The following is a 26,003-nucleotide window of genomic DNA, read 5'->3' as shown; positions in this document are numbered from 1 at the left end:
GGGCTTGTATTCCTGTGCATATTTTTCTTAATTGTTTGAACACGAAGGTTATGGCTTGGGAAATATTAATTTCAGCTCCTTCAGTTTCCTTTTTATATTCCTCAAAAATCATACTACCTAATGGGTCAGGTAGTTTATTAAAATATCGCTCAACTATTCCCTTATTGTATCCTTGCTTAGCAGTTGTTGCATTATATAGATAATGTTGAGAAAATTCCTTTATACCTTTCCAGCTTGTTAAGGTTAATTTTTCTATTTCTTTTAATCTTTCATTTTGCAGGGTTGTATATCCTAATTCTGGGTCTTCAGCTATGATAATATTAGATACTATATTTGCAAAGTTGTGAGGATTATTTCCTGCTCTTTTTAGCTCTTCGTAGTTATTAGGATTCTTTTCAACCCATTGTTCCCATAGGACTTTAGCAGATTCACCCAAAAATGTTTCTAAATAAGTTATCATATCCTCCACCTTATTCCCTATATTATGCTGATTTTGTATATATTTTTGAACTATTAACCCCTTCCAAATACTAATGATATTTGGCCAGTCTATGGGATCATGTGCTGCTAGATTTAGTATAGCCCCATCACTTTTTTGATTTTGAAATTTTATTGGTTTCTCAAAATCTCTTCTTTTAGTGCCCATGTGCCTATACTGTCCTGGGATATAATGATATGAATATTCTTCTTTTTCTGGAGGCCATCTTCCTGCTGCCCTAGCTGGTCTTTCTCTTTCTCCTTCATTTTTTACAGAACCCTCTCCGTATCTTTTCCTTTTTCCTGTTCCCAAATCTACTTCCATGGCTTCCATTGCATTATCTAGATTATGCAAACCTACCTCATCCAATGAGTCTATAAAATCATTATATTGTTCTGCATTATCTTCTTCTTCTATATTCTCTATTTCCTCTATCAGGTTGTTTTCTTCTTCATAACTCTCTAGTAATAATTTCTCATTTACTTCCCATTGCTCTTCCTTACTTAATACCTTATCAAACTTAACTTTTGGATTTCTTCTCTTGGTTCTTCTGACTTTATTTGTTCTATTTTAATTTCCTGGGTTCTGGGGGTTTCTATGGCCAAGCTTTTCTCTTTTTTTTTTTGTTTCTTAATCCTGGATAGTTCTCTATAGAAATAAAGTTCCTTGTCTCTAATTTTAGGCCACTCACTATTTATAGAGTTATTATATTCATCTGCTATATCTCTTAATTTATCTTCATAATATTTTATTTCACTTTCATGATCTAATTTTTCCATCAATTCAGAAATACTATGTCTTCTGTTATCTATAATATTTCTGTCAGATGATTCTGCATCCAAATCATCCGAAGCTCTGGTTTTATAATTTGTAAATCTAATACTAACATTCCCTTTGCTATCTTGGTAACTTATGAAGTTTTCAGGCTGACTCAAGGTTTTATTTTTTATAAATTCACTAATTGGCCATTTTTCTCCTGCTCTTTCTTCAGAGTCTATTGTTAAAGGGCTCATGAATTTTATTCCTTTAGAATGCATTTTTTCTATCAAATCATTTACATTGATTTTGTATTTGGAGGCACTTCTATTAGTCAATCTTCCTATAAATTCTATACTTATTAATAAATTTGTTCCTTTAAACTCTTCGTATCCTTTTGTTTGAAAACCAAAACTCATTTTATCTATGAATTCATTTACAGGCATCATTAAATCAGGCACTATATAGGTTATCAACATATTTTCATTCATATCTCCTTCTAGATAGCCTAAAGATGCTTTGTTTATTGTGTCCCATCTTTTATCTAATAAGGTTATTAACACTTTAGCTCCTAATTTCTTTCTTGTCATTCCTTTGATTCCTATTATGTACATACCTTGGTGAATATATTTATATCCTGAATATTTTAAACTATTTTCAAATTCTTTAGCTACTATTTTTAATTCTACTGGTTTTGTTAGAACACTTAATTCTACATCTCTAGATATTCTATATAGCCCATTCTTATTCTCAAAAAATCCCATGCAGTATACTTGTTGAGGTCTTATTGCCCTTAAAGTATCTCGTTGATATCTTTCGAGCTGCTTATCTACTTGTGCAACATCTTTCAGCTCATCTATGTCATCATATTTGCCTTTTTGTTTATCAAAACAGTTATCGTCTCTGCTTGCTATTCTTCTAAAGAGACTCCTAGATATGTCCATTTTTCAGAATTAATGGCTTGTGAAGATGAGACTATGCCGGATGAAGCCAAAACTATTTCCTTACCTTTACTAGAGTTGATTTTGTCTGGTAATTCTTTAATATAATCACTATTCTATGAAATTTTATTTTGCCTTATCTTATAATCTTCTAATAATTCTAATGTAGTATTTAGCTTATTATTAAGAAAAGAATATTGTTCTACAAATTGCTTTTGTTCTTTATATATATCTTCTAACTTTTGCTCTAAATCTTCCTGTCTCTTACCCCAATTTATATAGAAATTATATATTAAATCTACAATTAAATTTAGTTGGCTATTATTAGAGTGCCAACTATGTTCTTCAGTATGGCTTAATCTACACCTTATATTGATATTATCTTTGATATTTATTAACTTTCCAATATTAGCTTCTAAATTTAGCTTCTCTATGATTACTAGGCTCTGATACCACTTTACTAGGACTAACACTATTCACTACTATTCTTAGTGCTGAATTCACTATTATGAGTAGCAGAATTACTGTTCACAGTCGTTACTGTTCACTTGAAAATTTTCTTTAAATTTTTAGGATCTTTGCAGGGTGGCGGATCCAAAAACAGCCGGCGCTTGATTTAGAAATTTTAAAGTCCTACTCGGTACTAGCCGTATGCCTCACTTATCTGCCTATTTAAGCAACCATCTTCAAGTATCCCTAGTCATATTTGAACTAGCTAAGTGTTTACCGTCTCCCCAGGCAGTTTTACCCGAGGGGAACACTTCTCTACGGATACTGGTTCTCCAGACGCCTATACAAGATGCAGGTTAAAAACGAGAACAACCGAGAGGTTTCTCCTATAGGGTCCCTAGCATAAACGCTTGTCTAGAGTATTTTAGATTTTATATATATATATACACACACACACACACACACATACATATATATATACATACATACATACACATATATATATATATATATATATATATATATATATATATATATATATATATATATATATATATATATATATATATATATATATATATATGTACATCTAGTACATATATATGTATATGTATGTATGTTGTCGCGTGAATAATCCAATTATTTTAGGTAAAGCAAGCATCGGTAAGGTTGTCATCGTTGAGGTTGGGCCATTACATTAAAGATGTTCCAATTTTCACCCGTTGCAACGCACGGGTATTTTGCTAGTATAATTAAAAGATTGTACCAGTTAGGCTATTACTACCTCTATCCATATTGATAATACTATTATACTATTGAGAGACGTCTATGAGATGGGATAGGAACTCAGACTACAACTCTAAACGATAATTTTCTTATTTTCCATAAACACGTTTCCCGATCCGTTAAATATCACTCCATTTATTCCAAAATGTAACGATTTTAACCTTTTAAAGGTTGTCTCAAAATATAACAATTTTCCCATCAACACTCTTTCCAACCAATTACAACATTTCACCATTTAATTTTCACACAATACTTTCAATTCTTATCCAATCACAATCTTTCTCTATTAATTCTAGCCAATTTTAGTAACCGTTATATTCCGTAGCAGAGGTAGTATGTTTTTTCTAAAAAATATCGAAAAGTCTCTTTTAAAAAATTAAATAAATCAATTTTTAAAATTTATAATAGTTAATATTAATAAATCATGCATCAACGAATCATTATGTTGTCGTGTTGCTAAACTAGCAATAGACACGCGCTACGCTGCGTGTAGACATGGATAGAATCGAAATGAGCTCATGACATGCAACACATAAATTATGTTCAATATATATTAGTAGTTTTAATGTACAATATATACGCTGTAAAAAATTGTTACAATCCAAAATACGCATGACAAGCATTTAGATTATAAACGAACGCCCAAACGTCTGCTTGTTTTTGTTTGTTTACTAATACATTGACAATTTTGAAAGAGAATAATAAGATCTTGATGGGGCACACAACCCAGTTTTTTTTTTTTTATCAAATGCACAAACAGGGCCTATTTACATGCTTTACCTGCAAACACAAAATAGCAATCAATACATAGCATATATTATTTTGTCTGTATTATTCTTAAAGTTAAATATTATCTTGACTCCATCACACATATATATAACACTGAATGATACCCCGCGCGTTGCTGCGGGATATTTGTATTGAAATAGAATTTAAAAATCTAGGTACACTTTGTGAGATAAAAACAATAGTATGTAAAGAAGGGAAATTGCCGCAATACAAACTGCGGTCTGAAATTCTGGATGATAGTGGGGCAACTTTTTGCACAATGCTTCACTTTCAGTGCATTGAGAGTTGAGACCTCATGTAAAACAGCACGATAGTACCTGACAGAAAATAGGAGTATATTTATTTACGATGAACCAATAGGATAAGGTTAATGGTAAAGTCAGTGGCAAGAGCTGAATGGTTGTATATGTTTTTTTTCTCATCTGCTGTAGGCTAGCTATTCCCGAACTCAGTTTATTATTTATCAAACGCTAGCTTCCAAACCTATGGGGGCAAGAAGAACAATACTGAAAATACTCGATATATATATGTAGTACAGATGGAAGTTTGAAGATGATAATCATATCTAAAAAAACAAACAGGATTCACCTAAGATACAAAGACATGATGGTACCTCATATGAGGAAATGGGATTCATGAAAAGTTGATAAATTATGCAGTTTCTCAGTACATGAGGAAGATAAACTTGATATATGAATCAATGTAAGTTTGAGATAAAATAGACAGTAACTTATTTTTAAGTTAATTAGAGAATTTTGAGATCATACTATTATGACTTAAAATTGTGAACTCAGGTCAGGTAATATTTGGTAAACAAAATCAAAGAAGACTGGGACCTGTACAAACTGTAGCTGGCACTTACATCACTGATGGTTACAGAAAGAATTGCCAAAGCCTCAAGAATCACACAAAAAGAATCTATATGAAAACACCGTGTTGCATATGATAAAAAAAAAAATCTCCATATGAGCCATTGCTTCACTGAATCATGCTCACAAGGCTGACTAAAGGGATCACCAAACTTTTGATAAATTGGGAATTATCTGAGGTTATATTTCATCTTATCATCTAGTACCCCAAGTACGCAAAATATATATATAATCATTGAATCACTAAATAGCATTCAGTGATAGGAATTATCTGTAGTGATTCAGTGAAGCAAATGTACTACTAAACTTTCCATGTTACATTATAGAATACTAAAACCTTAAAATACAAAGGTGCTTGACAGATGCAAGGTAACCTGAATAATCACAAAATAAAAAATAAAAATGGAAAACAAAGGAGCATAATAATAGAAATTGTATAGTTAGGGGAAAAATGATTAAATTGTTACGTATTACTGTCGAAGAAATTTCCCCACAATAGTCCAACAACATCGATAAAATGGTTGTGGATTATTTAATCCTGTAATAAACCCAAGACGAAATCAAAGTAGTTAATCCTATGAAGAAATTGAAGGGAATAATTAAACTGTTAGTGCAAATACTGTTATACAGGGAAAAAAAGAAGGGATCAATTTGGGATACTGAAATCGGTTGGAAATTCATAATTGAATCACGAAGAAATTAGTGTGATTACTCAATTAGCATCAATCAATGTATTATAAAAAGTTTTAGCTGAATGGGAAAAGAACCTACGCAAGCAGTGGAACAACCCCTTTGTTGGAAGAGCCGATCAATCTACAGATGTGGTTATATGGAGGAGAAGCTACTTGCTGGCGGAGCAGAGATCCAGGGACGACTGTTCTTGTATGGAGAGGCTGCTTGTTGGCCGAGCAGATCGATCCAGCTGTTGTGTACCACTTTTCTTCAACTGTTGTGTATATCATCATACATAAATAGGATTAGAAAAAAGGCCAGAATAATGCAAGTAACGTATTGTTTCAGAAAATGAAGATGAATAGATGGGACTGTTCCAAACAACTAAAGGATAGTTAAACATTAGATTCAGGGTGGGCAACAGCCAACAGAACAGACTGCCACCAAGTCTAATTGCTGCAAAGCTCTAAATGACTAAATAACAAAACTACTACTCAATCAAGCTGCAAATCACCACACGAATACTAACTTCCATTCTAAATATCTTCAAGATTGAATCTTTACAAAGAACAGCATCCAAAAGCTCATACAGACACCACATGTACACTAAATTCTACCCAAGGCATCGTCAAGATTGAATCTTTAGAGTTCAGTATCCAAAAGCCCCAGATTTAACTTCCAACCCTGCAATACCCATACCATAAAGAACTCCTAATTACACACTATAGTTTTTTTTCCCATGTACTTGTGAGGACCGCGAAAGCAGCTTCACCCAAGGCATCGCCTGCTGCTGCTGCTGTTGTTGCTGCTCCTTCTTCCTGCGCGAGCTCTTCGCTGCAGCGATGGCCGTCTTATCCCCTTCTTGATGTGCAACGAAGCATCAAAACCCTAACAGCTCTATCCAACAAACCCATGTGCGTCCCAAAAAGAAGGAAATCCCTCCTCACCTCTCTTGGCCGCCACATCCTCGCCCGAGCTGGCGCTCTTGGCGGACGCGGTCGCTGCCGAATCCTCCTTGATTCTCCCAGGCACCGACGTGTCGGCAACGTGGGCGCTGCCTCCGCCTGATTCAAATCGGATTAAAAACCACCCCGATGGAAAATCAAATCAAGAAGAATCTCCGATCCATAGGAGGAGGAGGTGAGAAAAAAAAGTCTCTCTCACCTTGGGGCGCTTCGGTGGAGGGCCGGAGGAGGAGGAAGGGGACGGGAGAGGAGCGCTAGGATGCCTCGGTTTTCCGTTTCTTGCTGTGTGCGCCCACCGACGGTTCCGTTTCTCCATACACGCCGAGGAGGCGGCTGCTGGGAGCGTGAAGCACCTGTGGCGCTAGGGTGCGATGTCGCGGGGAGGAGGGGGAGGGGCGACTGCAGCGCCAGGGCTAGGGGGAGGCGATGCGGCCGTGGGGCGGGGGCAGGGCGACCGGCCATCGGATCCGTGCGGGGGTTGGCCGTCGCCCGCCGGATCCCGTGCCTCCATCCCCACCGTGTGGAGGAGGCCGCCACGCGCCGTCGCCTATGCCCACCACCTCCACCGCTGTCGCCGTGCGCCGCAGTGCGGTCGGGGTCACCGGATCCGGTAGCCTGGGCTCGTCGCTGGCAAATCTGATGGCCTCGCTTGCACAGAGCGGTGGCGGCGGCGCAGAGATGATGGACGGATGAAGGTGTGGGGCGGTGGCACGCGTGAAAGGAGGAGGAAACCAAGAGGGAGCAACAGCAGCGACATGACGACAATGGCTGGAGGAGGGCAAGACTGCGGCTGCGGCGACGGCGACGGCGACGACGTGCGTGAGTGGAGGACTGTGAGGCGGCGCAGGATAAGAGGAGGGCAAGAGCAAGGCGACGTAGCCCAGGGGAGCGATGCGGCTAGGGTTCAGTCCAGGCTAGGGAAATCTGCACCGTCCGTTCCTGTCACGCCCTGAAGTTCTTCTCCCTAGCAAAAATCCAATTGATAAATTGTTGGAAGAAATTATTTGTTTAAAGACAAGAGAGAAATCCTAAATTAATAAATACAAATAATAATCGGAATCGACATGTGGAATTTTTCTTGGATTCTACATGTCAAAATATGCTAACAGGAATTTTAGTGGAATTTTCAGAGCATTGGAAATAATTTTAACCAATTAAAATAAGCAATGTGCAATATTTAAATCCCGGGAAAAATCTTTTTCCTTTTTCTTCTCTTCTTTTTCCCTTTTTCCTTTGTTGGGCCGTCGGCCCACTCATCCCGCGCGCCCGCCCTCCTCTCAGCTGGGCCGGCCCACTCCCTCCCTCCTCTCTCCGGGTCACCGACAGGTGGGGCCCACCTGTCGGCCCCTTCTTCCTCCTCCAGCCGATGGCACCGCCGCCGCCGAAACCGCCACCGATGCCGCCGGTTTCCCCGTTTCCCGCGCCCACTCCGCCCGTGCCGCACGCCCACGTCGCCGCCCACGTCCCGCCGTTTCCCGCCCTCGCGCGCGCCCGAGAATGGTCGGATTCATTTTGAATCCCTCCTCTCTATTTCTCTCTCCACCCCCACGTCGCCGGCCAAATCGGCCACCCCCCCGGCCGTTCCCTCCCCTCCCTCGCCCATAAAACGCTCCCCCGAACCTCCTCTCGCGTTTCCCTCCTTTGTTGCGCCCTCCCGTGCTTCCTACCGCCGCCGCGCCGTCGCACCGAGCTCCGCCGCCTGCCGCCGCCCTCCGGTCGCGCGCCGCCGCTGCTAGAGCCGCCGCCGCGCGAAGCCGTCGCCACCGCTAGCTTCGCCGTCGCGGGGGCTATCCCGGCCGCCGCTCGCTTGCCGCGCGCCACCGCCGCACCGCTCTTCCCACGCGCCGCCGCCTCCAACCACCGCTAGCCGTTGCTAGTGCCGTCGCCGCGCCGCTCCGTTGCCGCTGTTGGCCTCGCGAGATCGAGGCTCGTCTCGTCCATCCCGCGCGCCCCGCTGTCCGTCGCTTGCCGCCGCCGGCCGCCGTCGTCTTCACCCACGCCGGCCGAATCCCCGGTGAGAACTCCCTCCCCTTCTCTTCCTCTCGCGCGCGCCGCCGCTCCTCGCGTGCGCGTCGCCGTGATGCGTCGTTGCTCGCGTCGCCGGCCGCCGTCGTCTTCTCGCCGGCCGCCGCCGTCGGTGGCCGCTTGCGCCGCCGCATCATCTAACCGGCCGGCCGGTTTGAAGCCGAGCCGGGCCGACCGGGCGCCTCGCCGCTCCCCCCCTTTGTGACACTGCCCAGTGGGCCCGCCTGCCAGCCGCCCCCTCTCCCTCCCTTAGTGCCGCTGACCAGTGGGGCCCGCATGTCGGCGCCGCCCCACCCTTGCTGACGTCAGCCCTGGGATGAATTATTGCGCAATAAATTCATTAAGGTTTTTCTTTTATAGTAATAAACACAGATAATCTTCTAAAAATCATAACTAATTCATCCGAGCTCCGATTAAGTCCATTCAAGTCTCAGTAAATCAAGAAAAATGTGTAGAATCCATTAAAAATGGTTTTGTTCTCTGTTTTAGTAGTCTTATAGCATGTTTTGCTTGTGTGCTTTGTTTGTCGCGTAGATTTCGGCCATTTCGTCGATCCGCGGTTCCTTGAAGACGTTGCTGTGGTCTCATCAGTGCGAGAGCAAGGCAAGTCATGCATTACAATTGATCATATTGTACATAATTTACAAATGTCCCGCATTTCTATTAAATATTGCATTATTTTACAATATCATGTGGGATGGGTCCTATTACTCAGCTATATGTTGTTTCCCTTGTGCCATTGATAACTTGGGTATCGAAATGACTAGATGTTGGTTTAGGAAATGCTTAGCCATGCCTAGTTCAACTAGTACACAAAAGGGGAATCACATTAATGCATAGACTCTGATTATCGGCATAGCTTTGGTTTAGTGCTACCGTAATGGTGTTGGTTAATTAAAATACACTACATGGTGGGCTGTGGGTGCATGGTTTTGCTAGTCGTGCCCACGGCAATTAAGGACCAGTTCGCGGGATGCCCTGGAAGAACTTATCGTACTTACCACAAGCCAGCGTGGGCAACGGCTAGGCTTGTAGTGTAGCTTTTCTCTAGCCGACGTACCTAGGCGAGGGTGGGCGTGATGGAGTTGGGTCGGCCGGGGTGTCCGGTTGATCGGCTTCCGGATTCACCGCGGCACGAAAGGGGGGCTGCCCGTTGCCTGCTGGGGACGGGGGCGAACCCTAAGGTGTGGTGCGATCGGTTAGAGGGGGTTATGCGAAGGGTCTTGTCACGGCCTCTTTCTGGTATGTCGTGGTGGCATGTCGGCGTACAGAAACGTGTCGTGGGGCTGTGTCTTGTGGGTACAGTTGTACACCTCTGATCAGAGTAAAACTATTCGAATAGCCGTGCCCGCGGTTATGGGCGGTCGACCAGATTCACCGTGATTAGTCTCACCCCTAGTTAGCTAATGAACTGGCGTAGTTCAGGTGGTTGGTCGGGCCTGTTGCAACGTGGTGTAGCGTTGGACAGTGACTGGTTAATACTGATTAATTACTACAACTGTTTTACTGCTTTCAACTACTGCTTTTAATGCTAGCTTTATGCAAATGAGCTCTTTAGCCTACCTTGGGTATATCCTGCATCCTACCTCCTCTTCCGGTATGACTTGCTGAGTACAGTGGGTAGTACTCAGTCTTGCTCTTTTTTCCCCCACACCAGAGTTGAAGTCCTTCTCAGTTGAAGATGTCTTGAAGAGGTTGGTTTCGTCGTTGCCGTCAAGGATGCCTGTGGAATGGAGTCGCCCGCTGCAGGAGTCAAGTCTTCAGGCTTAGCTCGCTTTTATCTTTTCCGCTGCATTTGTAATCCTTTTTATATTTTTGTAAGACGTGGATCTGTATGTCAACAATTGTCGTTTGTGTACCCTGGCTGGTCCTGGACAGGGGTTTAATGCACATTCAGCTTAGAAATTCTGGTTCATGAATTTCTGGGCGTGACAAGTTTCCCGACCCGACGATTGCACGGGCGTGGAAGGGCCGGCACAATGGGACACGTATTCTAGGAGAGATCGGACGGTGGACGGTAGCGATGACTGATATGTAATTAACTGGAAGTACAGGGACTTTTTTGCAAAAACTACACTCATATAATCTCCTAAGTGCGGGGGTTTATTTGCAAAAGGAACCGCTGACGTGGCATGCCTAACTCTCCAGCGATCCCACGCGCTTTAAGTAAACAAATATTACAGTTTGGAGCTTTTTTTTTTTTTGAGAGCTATATAGTTTAGAACTCAATCTAAGTGCTCATTTGATTTAGCGTTTGAAATGAGAAGACCTATTACAGCATGATCAATTAAATATTAACTACCATAAAATTAAAAATAAGTAACATCCAAACCATGATGAAAAATATATTGTCTAAATTTTATAATATAAAGAATATGAAAATGATAGATGATTTCGGGCCTGTTCACTTTGATGCTATTTTCAACCATACCATTTTTTGGCAAAGTTGCATACATATATATATATATATATATATATATATATATATATATATATATATATATATATATATGTGTGTGTGTGTGTGTGTGTGTGTGTTTTTAGTTTGTTGCCAAATTTAGTAAATACATAAAAAATCCTGTCAAAATTTTGGTAAGTTTTTTTTTGCTACAATCTGAACATACCCTTCATTATTGCCCACGGTATAAGATGAGCTTCCTTCCTCGCCATAAAGGGCAATAGCAGTGCATGTATCCTATTTGAGAAGCTAAAGCCCCATCTAGGGCCTGTTTAGATCCTCCAAAATGGTAAAAGTTTTGCCATTTTAGAGTACTTTGTGCTATTTTGGATCTAAACACTAGTAGCAAAAGTTAGCATTTTGTCATTTGTCATTTGCTAGTCTAGGGTAGCAAATTTTGCCAAAAAGTGCTCTAGGACCGCGCGCTCTCTCTAGTACTAAAATGGCAAAATTTTAGGATGCATCTAAACACTCCATGCTAAATCTTTTGCCACTAAAACTTTTACCATTTGCTATTCCAAATGGATCTAAACAAGCCCCTAGATAAGAAACGGTGTAAGAAATACCCTCCACAGTGCATGTGGTCTTAAATAGAGGTCTTTCTTACTTATTATAGTGGGTCCCACCTTTCTCTTCTTTCTCACTTTTCATCTTCCCCCCTCTCTCTCTCTTCCCTTTGCCTTTCCCCACTGGCCACCGACGAGTGAGGCGTGGACTACCCAAGTGGCGACGTGCCAAGCGGGGAACAAAGCAGCTGCGAGGCAGCACCACCTCTCCGGACGACGGCGCCGCTGAGGCTAAGCCACATACGACGGCACCGCCGAGTTCGATGGATCTGAAGTCGGGTGGTGGCGGCGATGGCTCATCGGGGCACGGCTACGGCTCGTTGGGAAGGCATCAGCAATGTGAACCACTGCTAGAGTGCCCTCGCTAACTAAGGGCACTCCTAGAGGAACTCATCTGCTAATAGAGGCCAGAGGTAGTTGGGTTCTTCAAAATCCGAAGCTATTCGGTGAGGATACTCCAACCCACAATGGATGTCCCGGCCTAAAGTAGTCCCAGGTGACAAAATCCCTCCCTAGCGCTCTCGCTAGCCCACCGACGTCCTCGTTGACATAAACCAATAATGATATAACACTATAGGTTTGCTTTAGTTTGGGTAGAAAACCAAAGTGAGGCAGTAATTATATAGTACCACTTTTGATTCGTACCGAATCGAGTGATGGGCCAACATGGATTTGTTTTTCCTTTTTACAAACGGTTTTGCTATTTCACCTGTGACAGATTTTTTGGGCTTATGTTTCGATTTTTTTTCCATACGATTTATATTTCTCTAGATCTTTTGGGCTTCTATGTTTCGAATTTTTTGTCTGCAGAATTTATATTTCTCTACATCTAACTTTTCCATACGATTTATATTTCTCTAGATCTTTTGGGCTTCTATGTTTCGAAATTTTTGTCTGCAGAATTTATATTTCTCTACATCTAACTTGCAGTTACACTCACTTACAGTGTATCAAAATTATATTTTTACAATCGTTTTTCTCTAGATTTACGATTTTTTTATATGCTTGTCCTTTTTCTGATTTAATTTAAACGGGCCATATTCGTTGGTTAAAAATTCTGCAAGATTTAAAACTCTAAATCTGTCGAGAGATCATGAGAAGATCACGTAGTTCCTTAATGTGATCATCCCATGTACATTTTCTTCCGGGCATACAAAAAACCAACTCTTTTTTATAGTATATCGGTTACTAATAAGCACTACTAACACTGCGTGTATTTAACATTAAGATCACATATTATAACTGCTACTCAACTAAATAAGATTTTCCACGTTACTAATTAACCGCACGAAATTAATTAAGCCATCAGCAAGCCGCTCGTCGCCGTCGCCGTCGTCGTCGTTCCAGCATATCATCTGTGCCACTTTCAACGCATGCAGTTGCAGCCATGGTGCCTCGACCTGCCGCACTTCCTGCACTTGCCATGGAGCGCCTCGTCTTCTCTGCGAACGCGCTGCGCCTCCATGATCCGGGCGACGCGCCACACGTCGCGCATGGTGGCCGCGCCCGAGCGGATGGCGGCGGCCGCGTTCGCCGGGAGCACCGTCTGGCACAGTAGCTCGGCGAGCTCGGCGTCGCTCAGGCTCAGCGTCACCCTCGTGGCGGCGTTGAGCGCCTCCGCGCGCGCGATCCGCTCCAGCAGCGGCGCCGGCGCGCCGTCGAGTGCGAGGTCGTCGTAGAGCATCCTCTGCGCGACGGCGGAGGCGGCGTCCGCGTTGTCGTAGGTGCGCGCCACGGCGTCCCACGCGTCCCTGGCCGTGCGGTGGCGGACGTAGTCCGGGAAGATGCGGTCGGAGAGCGCGGCGAGGATGTGGCCGCGGCACACCGCGTCGTCGCGCGCCCACATCCTCCTCCTCGCGGCGGCATCGCCGTCCTCCTCCTCGACCCCGGCCGGCGGCGGCGGCGGGGGATCGTCGGAGAGGACGTGGGCGACGCCGACGGTGTGGAGGCGGAGCAGCATCGACTCCTTCCACCTGAGGTACCCCTCGGCGCCGTTGAGCGGCTTGACGTTGACGTTCGTCGCCGCCGCTGCCATCGCCCTAGATCAAACCGAGAACCTGGCAGAGACAAACCAAAGCAGGCGTGGCGTCAGGTAAGCAAACAATGAGACTCGAAGCGGAGGCGCTTCTTGCTCCTCTCGAGCATTTGCACGAACAGGTGGTGCGCGTACGAGCTGGACTCCGGTACCGATCGCCGTCGATGTTCGTGCAGGTGATTGAGAACCCGAGGGGCGAGGGCGCTGTTGGCGAGGAGGAAGGGATAAATAGGGAGATATTTTTTTTCCAAAATAAATAAGAAGCAGCTCCCGATTTTTCTGCCAGATTGATCAAGTGCCGACTTCATTGTAGATTAGATTGATTCGAAACAAAGTATTAAAATGTGACACGTTACTATGAGTCTGGACACTTGTTTTTTATAGGACGGATGGAGTACTCTCCTAGTCTCATTTTAAGTGCAAGTGTTGATTTATGTGTTTATGTTCTCTTTTTTAATTTTTTTTATGATTAGTATTTTTGTGGTTATTAGATAATAAAATATGGATAATATTCTTTGCGTGACTTAATTTTTTAATCTTTCCATAAAAGTTTTAATAAAGCATGGGACAGCTGCACTTAAAATTGACGGGGAGAGTAGCGACAGTTTGTTTCAAATGCTAGTGCGGAGTAGTAGTGTTCAGTTTGGAAAACATACGAGGATGTTGGACAATTCCGTGAGTATCTAACTAAATCTGATAGTTGAGAATTTTGTTTGTAAAGGTTTTGTAAGCAAATTTTAACTACGCGGAGCAGTGCTCAAAGATGTAACGTGCCAATTTGTCTGTGAAAGTACTTTTGTAATCTTATAAACTCATGAAAGTTGATAAACCTGTTGTAGGGAATAATTATAGCAAAGTTTTTTTTAAGAGAATTATGAGCACCCCAAATTTATTTATGAAAGAACGTATATACTCCATATAGATCCACCATAATTATGTTTTGGATAAAAGTTCCCTTTTTACTGGTTATTACTCCCTTCGTTTCAGATTATAACATGTTTTAACTTTGGTCAAGCTTCAAATTTGATCAAGTTTATAGGAAAAAAATAGTAATATTTCCGACCCAAGATAAATTTATTATAAAAATATATTTAACTATTAATTTAATAAAACTAATTTGGTAATACTCCCTCCATCTACTTTTGATAGTCATATTTCATCTTGACACACAGACAAGAATATGTAATTCTACTTATCATCCATTTAAATATGCTACTAGTTATTCCTCGTAAAGAAACTATTCATTAATATTTATATTTCTCGATGCCCATGGAGCCAATCTTGTGTGAAAGAATGGAGAGTCACGCATTAAATCTAAGAAATTCATTCAGATGTAGGTTGTTGGATTGAAATATGCCTATCAAAATAAATTTTTCAGATTTGGAAATATGCCTATCAAAAATAGTTGGAGGGAGTATAAATATTACTATATTTATCTATAAATATAATCAAACTTAAAGCAATTTGACTTTAAAAAACCAAAATATCTTAAAACCTGGAACGAAGGGAGTTATAATTAACAGCAGCAAATTAATTAAGCCATCAGGAAGCCACGTCGCTCGTCGCCGGCCGTCGTTCCAGCATCGATCCAAAAGCACCATGATCAACCCATGCAGTTGCTGGTATGGTGTCCCGGCTTGCCGCACCTCCAGCACCTGCCATGGCGCTCCATGTCCTCCCTGCAAACGCGGCGCGTCTCCACGAGCCGGGCGACGCGCCAGACGTCGCGCATGGTGGCGCCGCCGCCGGAGCGCGCGGAGGCCGGCCCGCCCACGCTCTCCGGGAGCATCTCGCACAGCGCCCCGGCCAGGTCCTCGTCGCCGAGCGGGAGCCTCGTGGCGGCGTTGAGGGCCTCGGCGTGCGCGATCTGCTCCAGCAGCGGCGCGTTCGCGTAGAACTCGAGGTCGTCGAACGCCCTGCGCGCCACGCCGGCCGAGAGCGCGCCCGCGCCGTCGTAGGCGCGCGCCACGGCCTCCCACGCCGCCCTGGCCGTGCCGTGGCGGACGTAGTCCGGGAAGATGCGGTCGGAGAGCGCCGCCAGGATGTGGCCGCGGCACACCGCGTCGTCGCGCGCCCACCTCCTCCTCGCCGCCGCGGCCGCGGCCTCGGCCTCGCCGTCTTCCTCCTTGACTCCGGCCGCCGCCGCCGCCGGCGTCGGTGGCGGGGGCTCGTCGGAGAGCACGTGGGCGACGCCGGCGGTGTGGAGGACGAGGAGCATCGACTCCTTCCACCGGAGGTACTCCTCGGCGCCGTTCAGCGGCTTGACGGTGACTGCCGCCGCCATCGCCTCGATCAAATCCGCACCTGACGAGACAACAAGAGCAAACCAAGCGTCGCGTCAGCGTGAGCGAACCGTGGAACTCGAAACGGAAGCGTTTCTTGTTCCTCTTGAGCATTTTCACGAACAGGTGGTGATCATACGAGCTGTACTCCGATGCGGATCGACGGCGATGTTGATCGGGAACCTGTGTGTTCGTACTTCGTAGTTGTTGGCGAGGAAGGGGATAAATAGGCTGTTCTTCTGAAAAGAGGTAACTGCCGATTTTTCTGCCAGACTGATCGAGTGCCGATTTTTATTTTAGATTTAAATTGATTCAAAACGCCGCCGATTTCGGTCTTTCAAAATAGTGACAGTTTTTGTTTGAAATATTTAGTTTGGAAAACATAAAAAGATGGTATGTGCCGATTTGTTTGTAAAAAGCACTTTTATAGTCTCATTAAGTTATTTATCAAAATTATAAACTTGTTGTAATGAATAATTATGAGCAAAGTTGTATGATTATGTTGGAAACAGAGCGGCTGGTTTCAGGAAATTTCAATTGGTCTGAGAGAGCTGTGAAAGTTCTGAAAATGTTTGAAGCAAAAGTGTCACACAATTTCATAATATTTTGGACGGAAAGTTCCAATAGAATTGCCGGGTTTTATGTTATATACGAATGAGTTCTAAAAAAGAAAAAGTTACACAAATGAGGAACCGGCCCAACGATGGCGGGAATGACATTACGTTTCCGGGCCAAAATTGAAGTTAAATGTTTTACAGTTTTCCGGGCCAACATTTTACGGTGGATAAGTTCACACTATGTCCCACAATTTGTCACCCAGTTTGATTTTTGTCCTTGAACTGAAAATCCAAACACAATTCGTCCCCAAACTTATAAAACCAGTGCAAACGAGATCTCTCGATAGTAAGTTGATGGGCTAGTCGGTACAGGCTCAAGCATCACCATCTCTTAATAAATAAACATCGATATAACGTCGAGAGCCCCTACTCTCATATCCAGCTTAATAATTTTCCTACTTGGCCCCTGAAACTGCTAGCTGGCACACATGGGATCTGTTTGGAGGGAGGTTCTGGCAGCTGCAGCTTCTCCTAAAATCTTCAGCTGTAAGAATCTCTCTCAAATAATCTAAATTTTTACCCAGATTTTAAGAATATATAGTTGTAGAATCTAAAAAATGAACTAGAAGTCAGAAGCTAGAAAACTTAGCTTTTTCATATTCTTATCAGCTATTTCTCGTAATCTTCAACTCCCTAAAGCCTTGTTTGGTTACGCCGGGATTTAATCTGGGCCGGGAATGAAAAGTATAGTAAGAAATTTATGATAGATACAATGAGAGATCGATATTTATTCCGGACCTGGAACCAATTTACTCATGATAGGGACAATAAGAGACCGAGAATCAATCCACTAGTTAAGAGGTGTGGAAACAATCCGGATATTTTGTTGTCTTGTCTCTATTATGAGTAAATTGGTTTCCGACCCGAAATAAATCCCGGTCCCTCATTGTATCTGAGTTGAGGCTCCCCGCATTCTATACATCTGTTCATTTCACTCATTCTAGATTTCTGCATATATACTCCCTTTCTGCACCCGTGCTGCCAAGTGCCAGCCACTACTGCAAACTGCACCCACCAAACACGTCCACTACGTACGTACCACTACCCCCGCCGTCTTCTCCTTCTCCACTGCGACTAACAACCATACCCCAGCTTCTCTCACTCTCTCTTCCCCTACACCAATTCAAGATAAGAGAGCCACCGATCGATCGACGTCCGGCCAGGCGTCGACGGTGGTGCCGGCCCCGGCCTCATGGGGGCGCCGGCGACCGCCGCCAGCGGCGGCGGCGACGACGACGACAGAGACGTCGTGTTCGAGTACCTCCTTTGCACGGAGGAGGACGCCGCCTCGGCCGGGTCCTTCTTCCAGCAGCTACAGGGCCCGGCGCCCGCCGTGTCGTCGTCGCCATCAACGACGACGGCGACGGCGCCGGCTGCTGCTGGTAGCTGCGATGATGGCGGAGAGGAGGAGGAGGAGGAGGTGTGGACGGTCGACGTCGTCGCGGAGCTCATCGGCGGCGAGGCCGAGCGCTCGCACTCGCCGCGGGCGGACTACCCCGGCCGCCTCCGGTCCGGCCGCCCCGCCGACCTCGCCGCCCGCGCCGACTCCGTCGCGTGGATCCTGAAGGTGATTTTAAACCTGATTAGGAGTACTAATAATCCTAATTAAATTAAACCTCAGTAACTACTCCCTTTCTGCTTACATTCACATAGATACGAGTGAATATGAGAAATGCTAGAATGACTTATAGTGTGAAACAGAGCAAATAATGGACAAAGTGTATGAGGATTAATTAATACAAAACACAAATTATTAGCAGTAATTAATAATACTTGTGTGCAGGTGAGAGAGTTGTACGGTATGCTTCCGGTGACGGCCTACCTCGCCGTCAGCTACATGGACCGCTTCCTCTCCCTCCACCGTCTCCCGGTACGTATCTTATACGTGCGTATATACGTACATTTTGTACGTGTGAGTTAATCATTATCTCAACCCATGCATATGGTTCGTTTTGGGCTGTGTATATCTTTCTAAGTAGAGGCCGGGTTAATATAATCCATTATCTGCTGGACTGTCGTATATATGTATGTATGTACGTGCGCGGTGTGCGTACCCTGCATATGTATCGTCCATCTTAAAGTATACTCCCTCTATTTTTTTAATATATGACGTTGATTTTTGTTATAGCCTTTGATCATTCGTCTTATTTAAAAAATTTGTACAAATCTTAAAAATATGAATAATGCTTAAAGTTCAGTTAGCGATAAATCAAACCACAACAAAATAATAGAAATTTACTTTAAATTTGTTAATAAGACGAATTGTCAAATATTATATAAAAAGTTAACGAAGATATACACACACACAATTTTGCGTGGTTTATTGTCTACAAGTAATTAAGTTGAATATAATGTCATAGAAGTAGGATGTTCGGCAATAAATTTAGTCTAAGTTTAATGGTCTAAGAACTAATAAATTTTACTGAAAATTCTAAGTTTAATTGGCTTTAGAGCATGTTCATAGGTAAAGCCTTCCATTTAGATACTATTGTAGACGATAAAAGCTCTAACTAAAATAAATTTGTATTAATTACCTTTCTTTCATTTTCCCTATTCCCATATAGTAAAATTTTCTTTCACAAACGTTAGAAGTTCATATTAAGATGTTCAGCTTAATATCGATTTTTCTCTCTCGTTTTCCCTCTCCTCTTCATGTCAACAATTTACCTTATTTTCCCCAAAAAAAAACAAATTACCTTATTAACAACTGGAGTATAAAACCTGTTATTATTTGTTGTTGTACATGCTCATATATGTGTACGCGCCACGCATGTCTTTTTAAGTTTGGAGATAGTTGCTTAGGTAGGTCAATTAAACAATTCTCAGTTAAGATAATTTTGGTTGAGTGAGCACTCGAAAGTCGGGACATTGAAATTGGATTAATTAGCTTGCGGACCGTACTTTGATTAGGCCAATCATGAGTTCATTTTCTTTTCTAGTTTAGGTATACATGGGCACTTCACGTGCGCACGCACGAATTTTTTTATTTGTTGAACCTTTTTACTTTTTTATTTTAAAACTAAACTCTTTTGAAATTTATTTGTAAATCTGAACCTTTTGACCACGCCAGCTCGACAAAACAACACTGGCAAGCCACCTGCAGCGAATATATCAGTTTTGTCCTGCCACGTCAGCGAGAGTGGCGTGGCTAAATAACGATGCCATGCCGTGGACAAATAACGCTATCACGCCAGCAGGAGCAGCGTGGCGGTATAATTTTGCCACGCCAGTTTGGCTGGTGTGGCCAAAAAGTTCAGATTTTGAAAATAAATTTTAGATGGGTTTATTTTTAAAACTAAAAATTCAAATGGTTGTGTTCTAGCACTCTGAATATCTGATTAATTAGAGGTTTAGGTTTACATGGCAGGCATACACTTTGATCATTGAATGCACCAACATATGTATGTGCTTCTTCTCAGGATTTAATCCCAAGGAAAATGTGGACATTCATATGCTGAATCAGGGACGAGATAGAACCTGTGGGATGGGCTGGTTCCATGCACGACAACCACAAGGATGAAGGATCCTACTCCCTCCATTTCAAAATAAATTAATTTTTAAAATTTAAATTTTATCTCAAAATAAATTAATTCCTACCAATCATGGTTCATGAATCGAGAAATTTTGTCCCTCAATTATCTCTCACATACTCACTCATGAATATTGCTTTTCTATTAATGAGGGGCATTATAGTTTTTTATCCTACTAATTTTAGGACCAAGAGAGCAACTAGCTGCACTAGCAACACTCGATTTATAATAATAAATTATTTTTTATCTTTAACAAAAATATAACCATACGAACATTTTTATGCTTGGATAAATAATATTGCATTATTATGAAGTTTTATAAATATATTACAATATAAATGTCGCAAAAAATGCACTTTACAGGCTGTGTGTTGATGTCCAAAATACATATAGTCCCATGAATATAACTTCTTAGCCGAGAACCTGGAGTAACCAACAAAAACCATGTAGTGCAATATTACTAATGCTAGCAGACATACCATTAATCAGAGATATAAAACCTAATAAAATCCTTGCACTCCCTGTGGTATATGAAATATTGCGAAGCAACATTCTTTCTAATCATCATAAAGGCCTGGATCACATAACACTAATATTAACTGCTCTTATAGGACAGAACCATAATATTAACTGATCTGCAACAAATTAATGTCCCTCTTAATTTCCTTGGATAGTACCCTCTCAAGCTAGCTCTCATAACAAACCAATTAATCCAACAAAAAAAAAAGGCTCTGGAAGCTATCATGCAATTCTATATGTGCTGGTGATCATGTGGAAATCAATTAATATCCATGAAATTGAATCTACATGGTACACTAGTACAAAGCCCAGCTATAAGGTGGTCCATTAATTGCACATACTTCATTTCAAGATTAAAGGTGCTCACCAGGACCATATATGCAATGATTCAATTGATGCATGACTCATCTTGTTCAGTTATATACATAGGAGTGTATATATCATGATTCATCTTGACAGATGGCTAGCTAGCAGTTTGTTGTGTCAATGGCTATAAGAACACAGTACAAACACCATTCCCTTGATTTCTGGATCCTTGCCCTAGTCTTTAATGCAGTACATTTTGTGTTTTTATCATGTGAAACTGCAGGGTAATGGATGGGCAATGCAGCTGCTTGCAGTCACCTGCCTCTCCCTTGCCGCCAAGATGGAGGAAACTCTAGTGCCATCCATCCTAGATTTACAGGCAATTTAAACCAATCACTCAATCACATTGATGTTTTGATCTCAATTAAATCCTCTTTGGAACAAAGGAAAATGAAGAATTCTTTTTAGGATTTTAATCCTATAGTTATTTTTTAAAAAAATGGTCCTTTAAACAAAGGACTGGATCTATGATTTTTTTAATGGCTCAATCCATGAAGATGTTGGAGAAAAGTTAGCATGGGATTCAACCTCGTGAAAAATTTATTTGAGTCTATCTCTCTCATTCAATTCTTGTGCATTTCTTATGGTCTTTCCAAATAACCATTCATCATGTGTTTTCTATTTCTCTATTTTGCATATGCATTTCTACCAAAATCCTTTTTCTTCTATTCCTGCCGTTTACGATTCTTGTGTTCCAAAGGTGGCCTAAGTGCTCTTAACCAAATATTTGTTCCATTTATGGTATATTTGCATTGTTTCTGTCAATATTAATTCATCCTAGGGTCTGATAGTACTTCCTTTACGAAAATACTTTCTTACAACATGCATACATGCACATTGTTGTACATTTACAGATGGAGGATGCAAGATACATATTTGAGCATCGGACAATTTTTCGGATGGAGCTTCTAGTCCTTGATGCGCTAGATTGGAGGCTTCGATCGATAACACCCTTCACTTTCATGTACTTGTTTGCTGACAAGGTCGATCCAAATGGCAAGCACATCAGGGAATTGATCCATCAAGCCACTCAAGTAACATTAGCCACAATTCATGGTATTCCACGCAAAATAGTATATGCAAAATAGTACTAGATTGGTTTTTTATGGGACGGAGGAAGTACCAAATAAGGGCTCGTTTAGAACACAAGTATTTTCTTCGAAAGCTAAATACTTTATATGAAATCCTACAAAAATGTTTTAAAACCCTTAGTTCAAAATGAGCCCTGATCATAGTATTGTTTTCAATGTGAATTCTACAAATCTAATTATCCAAAATTGTCACAGACACTGAGTTCTTGGATCACTGCCCATCATCCATCGCAGCAGCAGCAGTGCTATGCGCCTCCAGTGAGATCATGCAACTTGTGTCCATTGATCATGGAACTCTGGTTAGCTGGCGCATTATTGGCCTTGACGAGGTAGTACATGCTTACCCTGCAGAGGGTTTCAGAGTTTCAGTGATTAATCATCGTGAGATTCTCGCGTGGTCATCACTAGATGGGAATGTAGTGTCCTGATAACCTTCAAATTAACCTTTTGCCTCTGTCTTGTCCGTGTAGGAAGCAATCATCAGGTGCTACCGGCTAATGCAGCAATTGATATCTAGTAACAATGTTGGGAGAGAATCGACAGAGATAACAATGGCGACGACGACGACGACGGCGACAACTGCTGTGAGCTCAGAGGAGGTTGTGTCCTCTTCTCCCCCATCAAAGAGGAGGAAGATGTGACCAGGCACATGACAGAATTTGATGCAACATTGTTAATTTTCAGTGATTATTCAGCATTTGTGTTTGTGATATACATAGGGGTCCTAGTTTAATTAGCAGAGTTTGGTTTTGTGATGTTATGTTCCTGCAATGTTTTTTTTTTTTTTTGGCCCTTCCTTTAACCTTCTTGTAGATAGCCCTACTGGTACAGTTGAGTCATCATGCCAGTGGCTGCAGGTTCTGAACTGCCAGTCTGTGAAGGAAACAAAATGAGATAGATTTGTGCTTGTCCAGTTGTCCTTGCTGGATTGTAGTACTAGCAATGTGTGCAGCAGGACATGCTCTGATTCACAGAATATTTACATGGATTGGTGAATGAGGCCTTGTTTAGTTACAAACTTTTTCTTCAAACTTCCAACTTTTTCATCATATCAAAACTTTCCTACACACATAAACTTCTAACTTTTCCATCACATCGTTCCAATTTCAACCAAACTTTTAATTTTGGCGTGATCTAGACACACCTGGAAAGGGCACTGGAGTGAGCTGAAATTGAGCTGGTCAGGCATAAAGTCAAGGCTTGGGGTCAGATACTACATTGTTGGCTACTCCCTGCCAAGATCTGTTCATGTTCATCAGGGAAAGTCTGTCTGCTCCTGATGAGTGATGTGTAGTTTTTTTATTATTATTTTTTTGGCTTGCTCCTGTGTGTTATCAAGTGAATCCAAACTTGAAAGGGGAAGCATAATGCCTGTACTGCGAAAGGCACATGCAGCCATAAGGCTTTGTCCATCTCCTGCTGGCTCATTGTGTATTTATGTGCAAACAAAGATATCAGGGCATTTGGGGGACTTGCCATAATTTTTTGATATCTGTACTTTCTGTATTGGTTATCATTACATTCATCGATAAGAATCGTACATCTATCTATACCTATGTTAATATGGCTATTTCTTATGAGCTTTCACATTAACAAAACGACCACTGATTAGAATGATCGAATTATCGTGCGTAGATCGTGTTGGGAGTCCATGTCAAATAAATCACACAATTGAAAATAGCATACACTATAATTTAATAGTTCTGAATTTGTAATTAATAAATACATTCTATATTGTATCCATCTTGGATCTCAATTTAATGCTCTATTAATTTAATTCTCAAATCTGAAATTAATAATTATTAAGTTGTAATTGAATGGTCACATGGACTCCTTTTTTAATATAAGCACATATAATTTCAAGAGCAATTTTATAGTATTTGAGGAGGTAACATGAGGTATTACTTTTTCTATTGTAAATTTAGTACATCTTGGTATCTATGTACTAGGAGGTACAAAACTTTACACTAAATACCTCATAATACTTACTCAAGAACCGTAAAATTGCTCTGAGTACTTGAGTTTTCCACTCAATGAGTCCCTTAATAGGGATGGCGCCTAGTCAAAATGGTGAGATGTTGTAAATTGGTGAAAAACAAAGTCTCGGAATTTTCAACAAAGAAGGTAAAACTAAAGGTCATAAGGGAGAAATGTAGTATCCGTATATCCATAAAGTAACTTCAAGATGAAACCTACTCATATTTCATAGTAAAATATAAAAACAGGAGTAAATTGCATATTGGGCTATCTATGGTTACCAAGTTTTCACTTCAGATCATCCTCTCAACAACGTTTTCACTTCGGACTAGGAATAATTACATTTTGTTACAATTTGGACCACCCCATCCCACTCCAACTCTTTCTTCTTCTCATGCTCTAGCTAGTTGGTGTCCACAACTCCAAATCGAGCTTTGGCAGTTCACTGGCGAGCTGGTGGTGTCCACATCGTGGTGTAGGCAAAGGTTGGGCATGAACAATTTGAGCAGCCAAAGTGTGGGAAGAAGAAATGGATGGAGAGGGTGGTCCAATTCTAGCTAGTCCAAAGAGAAAACTTGGTTAAAGGATTACTCCAAGATAAAACTTTGGTAATAATAGGTACTCTAGACCAATGTGCAATTCACTTAAAAAATGTTTGATGAACAGAGGACAATACCATTCATGAAGTATCTTTTTGTTCATGTCTTATAAAGGAGGTCAAGATTAATCTTGCACTTTTTGAAAATCCTTCCACATTTACCCTAGTTTGACAAGTAGTCAAGTACTCCAATTTACAATACCAGTTTGGATTGCTATCAGATTTAACATACCGATTTTGGTCAAGACCAAATCCCAATTGCAACCCAAACCAAACAGTGGCTAAAGCATGGGGTTTGGTAATTTTCACTACCAAACAGTGGCTAAACCATAGGGTACGTAGTATTTGCGCACAAATGCATTACTGTTCAAACATTTGCAAATCTGAGGATGCAAATAGTACTTCTCCTGGTGATCATTGGATCGAATAGCCGAAAGCAAAGAAACATGTCTGCAGGTCCGTCATACATCTCTAGTAGTATTGTGTGTCATCTTGTGTGCTTCCAAAACAATGGAGGAAGCATGCAGCAAACCAACTCACAAGGGGCGTGTGACATGACATGACCCAACAAGGGCCAAAGGCAGCCAGCCAAGCAGGGAGGCGGAATGACATGTTTCTTCCCTTCAATGACATATCTGCCGTGAGGGAGATACTTAATTTAAAATTGGTTTTTTTTTAAACTAAACCGGTAGGAGAGCTGCCAATTATATTTTTAATAAGCAGGAGTAAAAACCCTAGACGGGTTACAAGAAAAGAAAAACCAACCACCGGCTGGCTGATCAACAGTTACACAGCACACGCCAGAACTCACTAACAGCTGAAACCACTGACGGAGCCCAACGTAGGATGTCGTTACCAACGTTGACCAAAACAACATAGGGGGTTCCGACTTTACAATTGTGTCATCGTTGCCGAGCTTGCCGCCAAGCGACACAACAGCTCCAACTTCAAACCGGATGCACCATCAGAACCTAGATGCTGCAAATGATCAAGTGGCTTCGACTTCTCACGATGAACATCAGTCAAAGCCGCCTAAGCGCCACAATCTATTCACGGCCAACAACAAAACCCTTAGAAAGAAAATGCAGTGTGTCATTGTTGCCCAGCTTCGTCACTCTGACAAAGCAGCTCCGACTCTATCTAGCAAAATCAAACAAAGAGCGAGGTCGTTCACCGCAAAACAAAAGGTGGAGCTAGAAAGCGAAGGCCTAGTCAAAACCTAGGGCTGAAAAG

The 26,003-nt window shown here is 42.0% G+C and overlaps 3 protein-coding genes and 1 long non-coding RNA gene across 7 annotated transcripts; 1 reads left to right on the top strand and 3 right to left on the bottom strand.

The window, feature by feature from the left end:
* Positions 1-4,288: 4,288 nt before the first annotated feature.
* Positions 4,289-5,990, bottom strand: LOC4345592 (uncharacterized). 2 transcript variants are annotated; one of them, XR_010734273.1, is made up of 2 exons: positions 5,841-5,990; positions 4,289-4,517 (listed from the first exon to the last, which is right to left on the bottom strand). It is a non-coding gene; the product is annotated as an uncharacterized lncRNA (long non-coding RNA). The 2 variants fall into 2 exon arrangements; XR_001548026.3 differs by lacking the exon at positions 4,289-4,517 and adding an exon at positions 5,510-5,607 and having other exon boundaries at positions 5,841-5,985.
* Positions 5,991-12,866: 6,876 nt separating this feature from the next.
* LOC107278645 (uncharacterized) lies at positions 12,867-14,141 on the bottom strand. The gene is made up of 2 exons (XM_015794119.3): positions 13,926-14,141; positions 12,867-13,812 (listed from the first exon to the last, which is right to left on the bottom strand). Exon 2 carries the CDS (start codon positions 13,788-13,790, stop codon positions 13,122-13,124), a length of 669 nt encoding a protein of 222 aa, XP_015649605.1. The 5' UTR covers positions 13,791-13,812; positions 13,926-14,141; the 3' UTR covers positions 12,867-13,121.
* Positions 14,142-14,863: 722 nt separating this feature from the next.
* On the bottom strand, positions 14,864-16,340 carry LOC112939841 (uncharacterized). 2 transcript variants are annotated; one of them, XR_010734696.1, is made up of 3 exons: positions 16,212-16,340; positions 15,218-16,094; positions 14,864-14,916 (listed from the first exon to the last, which is right to left on the bottom strand). XR_010734696.1 is itself a non-coding variant. In XM_026027351.2 (2 exons), the coding sequence occupies exon 2, from the start codon at positions 16,072-16,074 to the stop codon at positions 15,394-15,396; it is 681 nt and encodes a 226-aa protein (XP_025883136.1). In that variant the 5' UTR covers positions 16,075-16,094; positions 16,212-16,340; the 3' UTR covers positions 15,206-15,393. The 2 variants fall into 2 exon arrangements, 1 of the variants encoding a protein (XP_025883136.1); XM_026027351.2 differs by lacking the exon at positions 14,864-14,916 and having other exon boundaries at positions 15,206-16,094.
* Positions 16,341-17,685: 1,345 nt separating this feature from the next.
* Positions 17,686-23,108, top strand: LOC9272445 (cyclin-D1-2). Of its 2 annotated transcripts, XM_015793481.3 has the most exons (6): positions 17,686-18,256; positions 18,473-18,559; positions 21,328-21,423; positions 21,959-22,160; positions 22,391-22,524; positions 22,666-23,108. In XM_015793481.3, the coding sequence occupies exons 1-6, from the start codon at positions 17,882-17,884 to the stop codon at positions 22,834-22,836; spliced, it is 1,065 nt and encodes a 354-aa protein (XP_015648967.1). In that variant the 5' UTR covers positions 17,686-17,881; the 3' UTR covers positions 22,837-23,108. The 2 variants fall into 2 exon arrangements, with proteins under 2 accessions (XP_015648967.1, XP_015648968.1); XM_015793482.3 differs by lacking the exon at positions 21,328-21,423 and having other exon boundaries at positions 17,716-18,256.
* Positions 23,109-26,003: the final 2,895 nt, after the last annotated feature.

This window comes from Oryza sativa, chromosome 8 (genome assembly GCF_034140825.1).
Source record: "Oryza sativa Japonica Group chromosome 8, ASM3414082v1".
Taxonomy (NCBI): Eukaryota; Viridiplantae; Streptophyta; class Magnoliopsida; order Poales; family Poaceae; genus Oryza; species Oryza sativa.
This window is presented reverse-complemented; position numbering and strand designations above follow the sequence as displayed.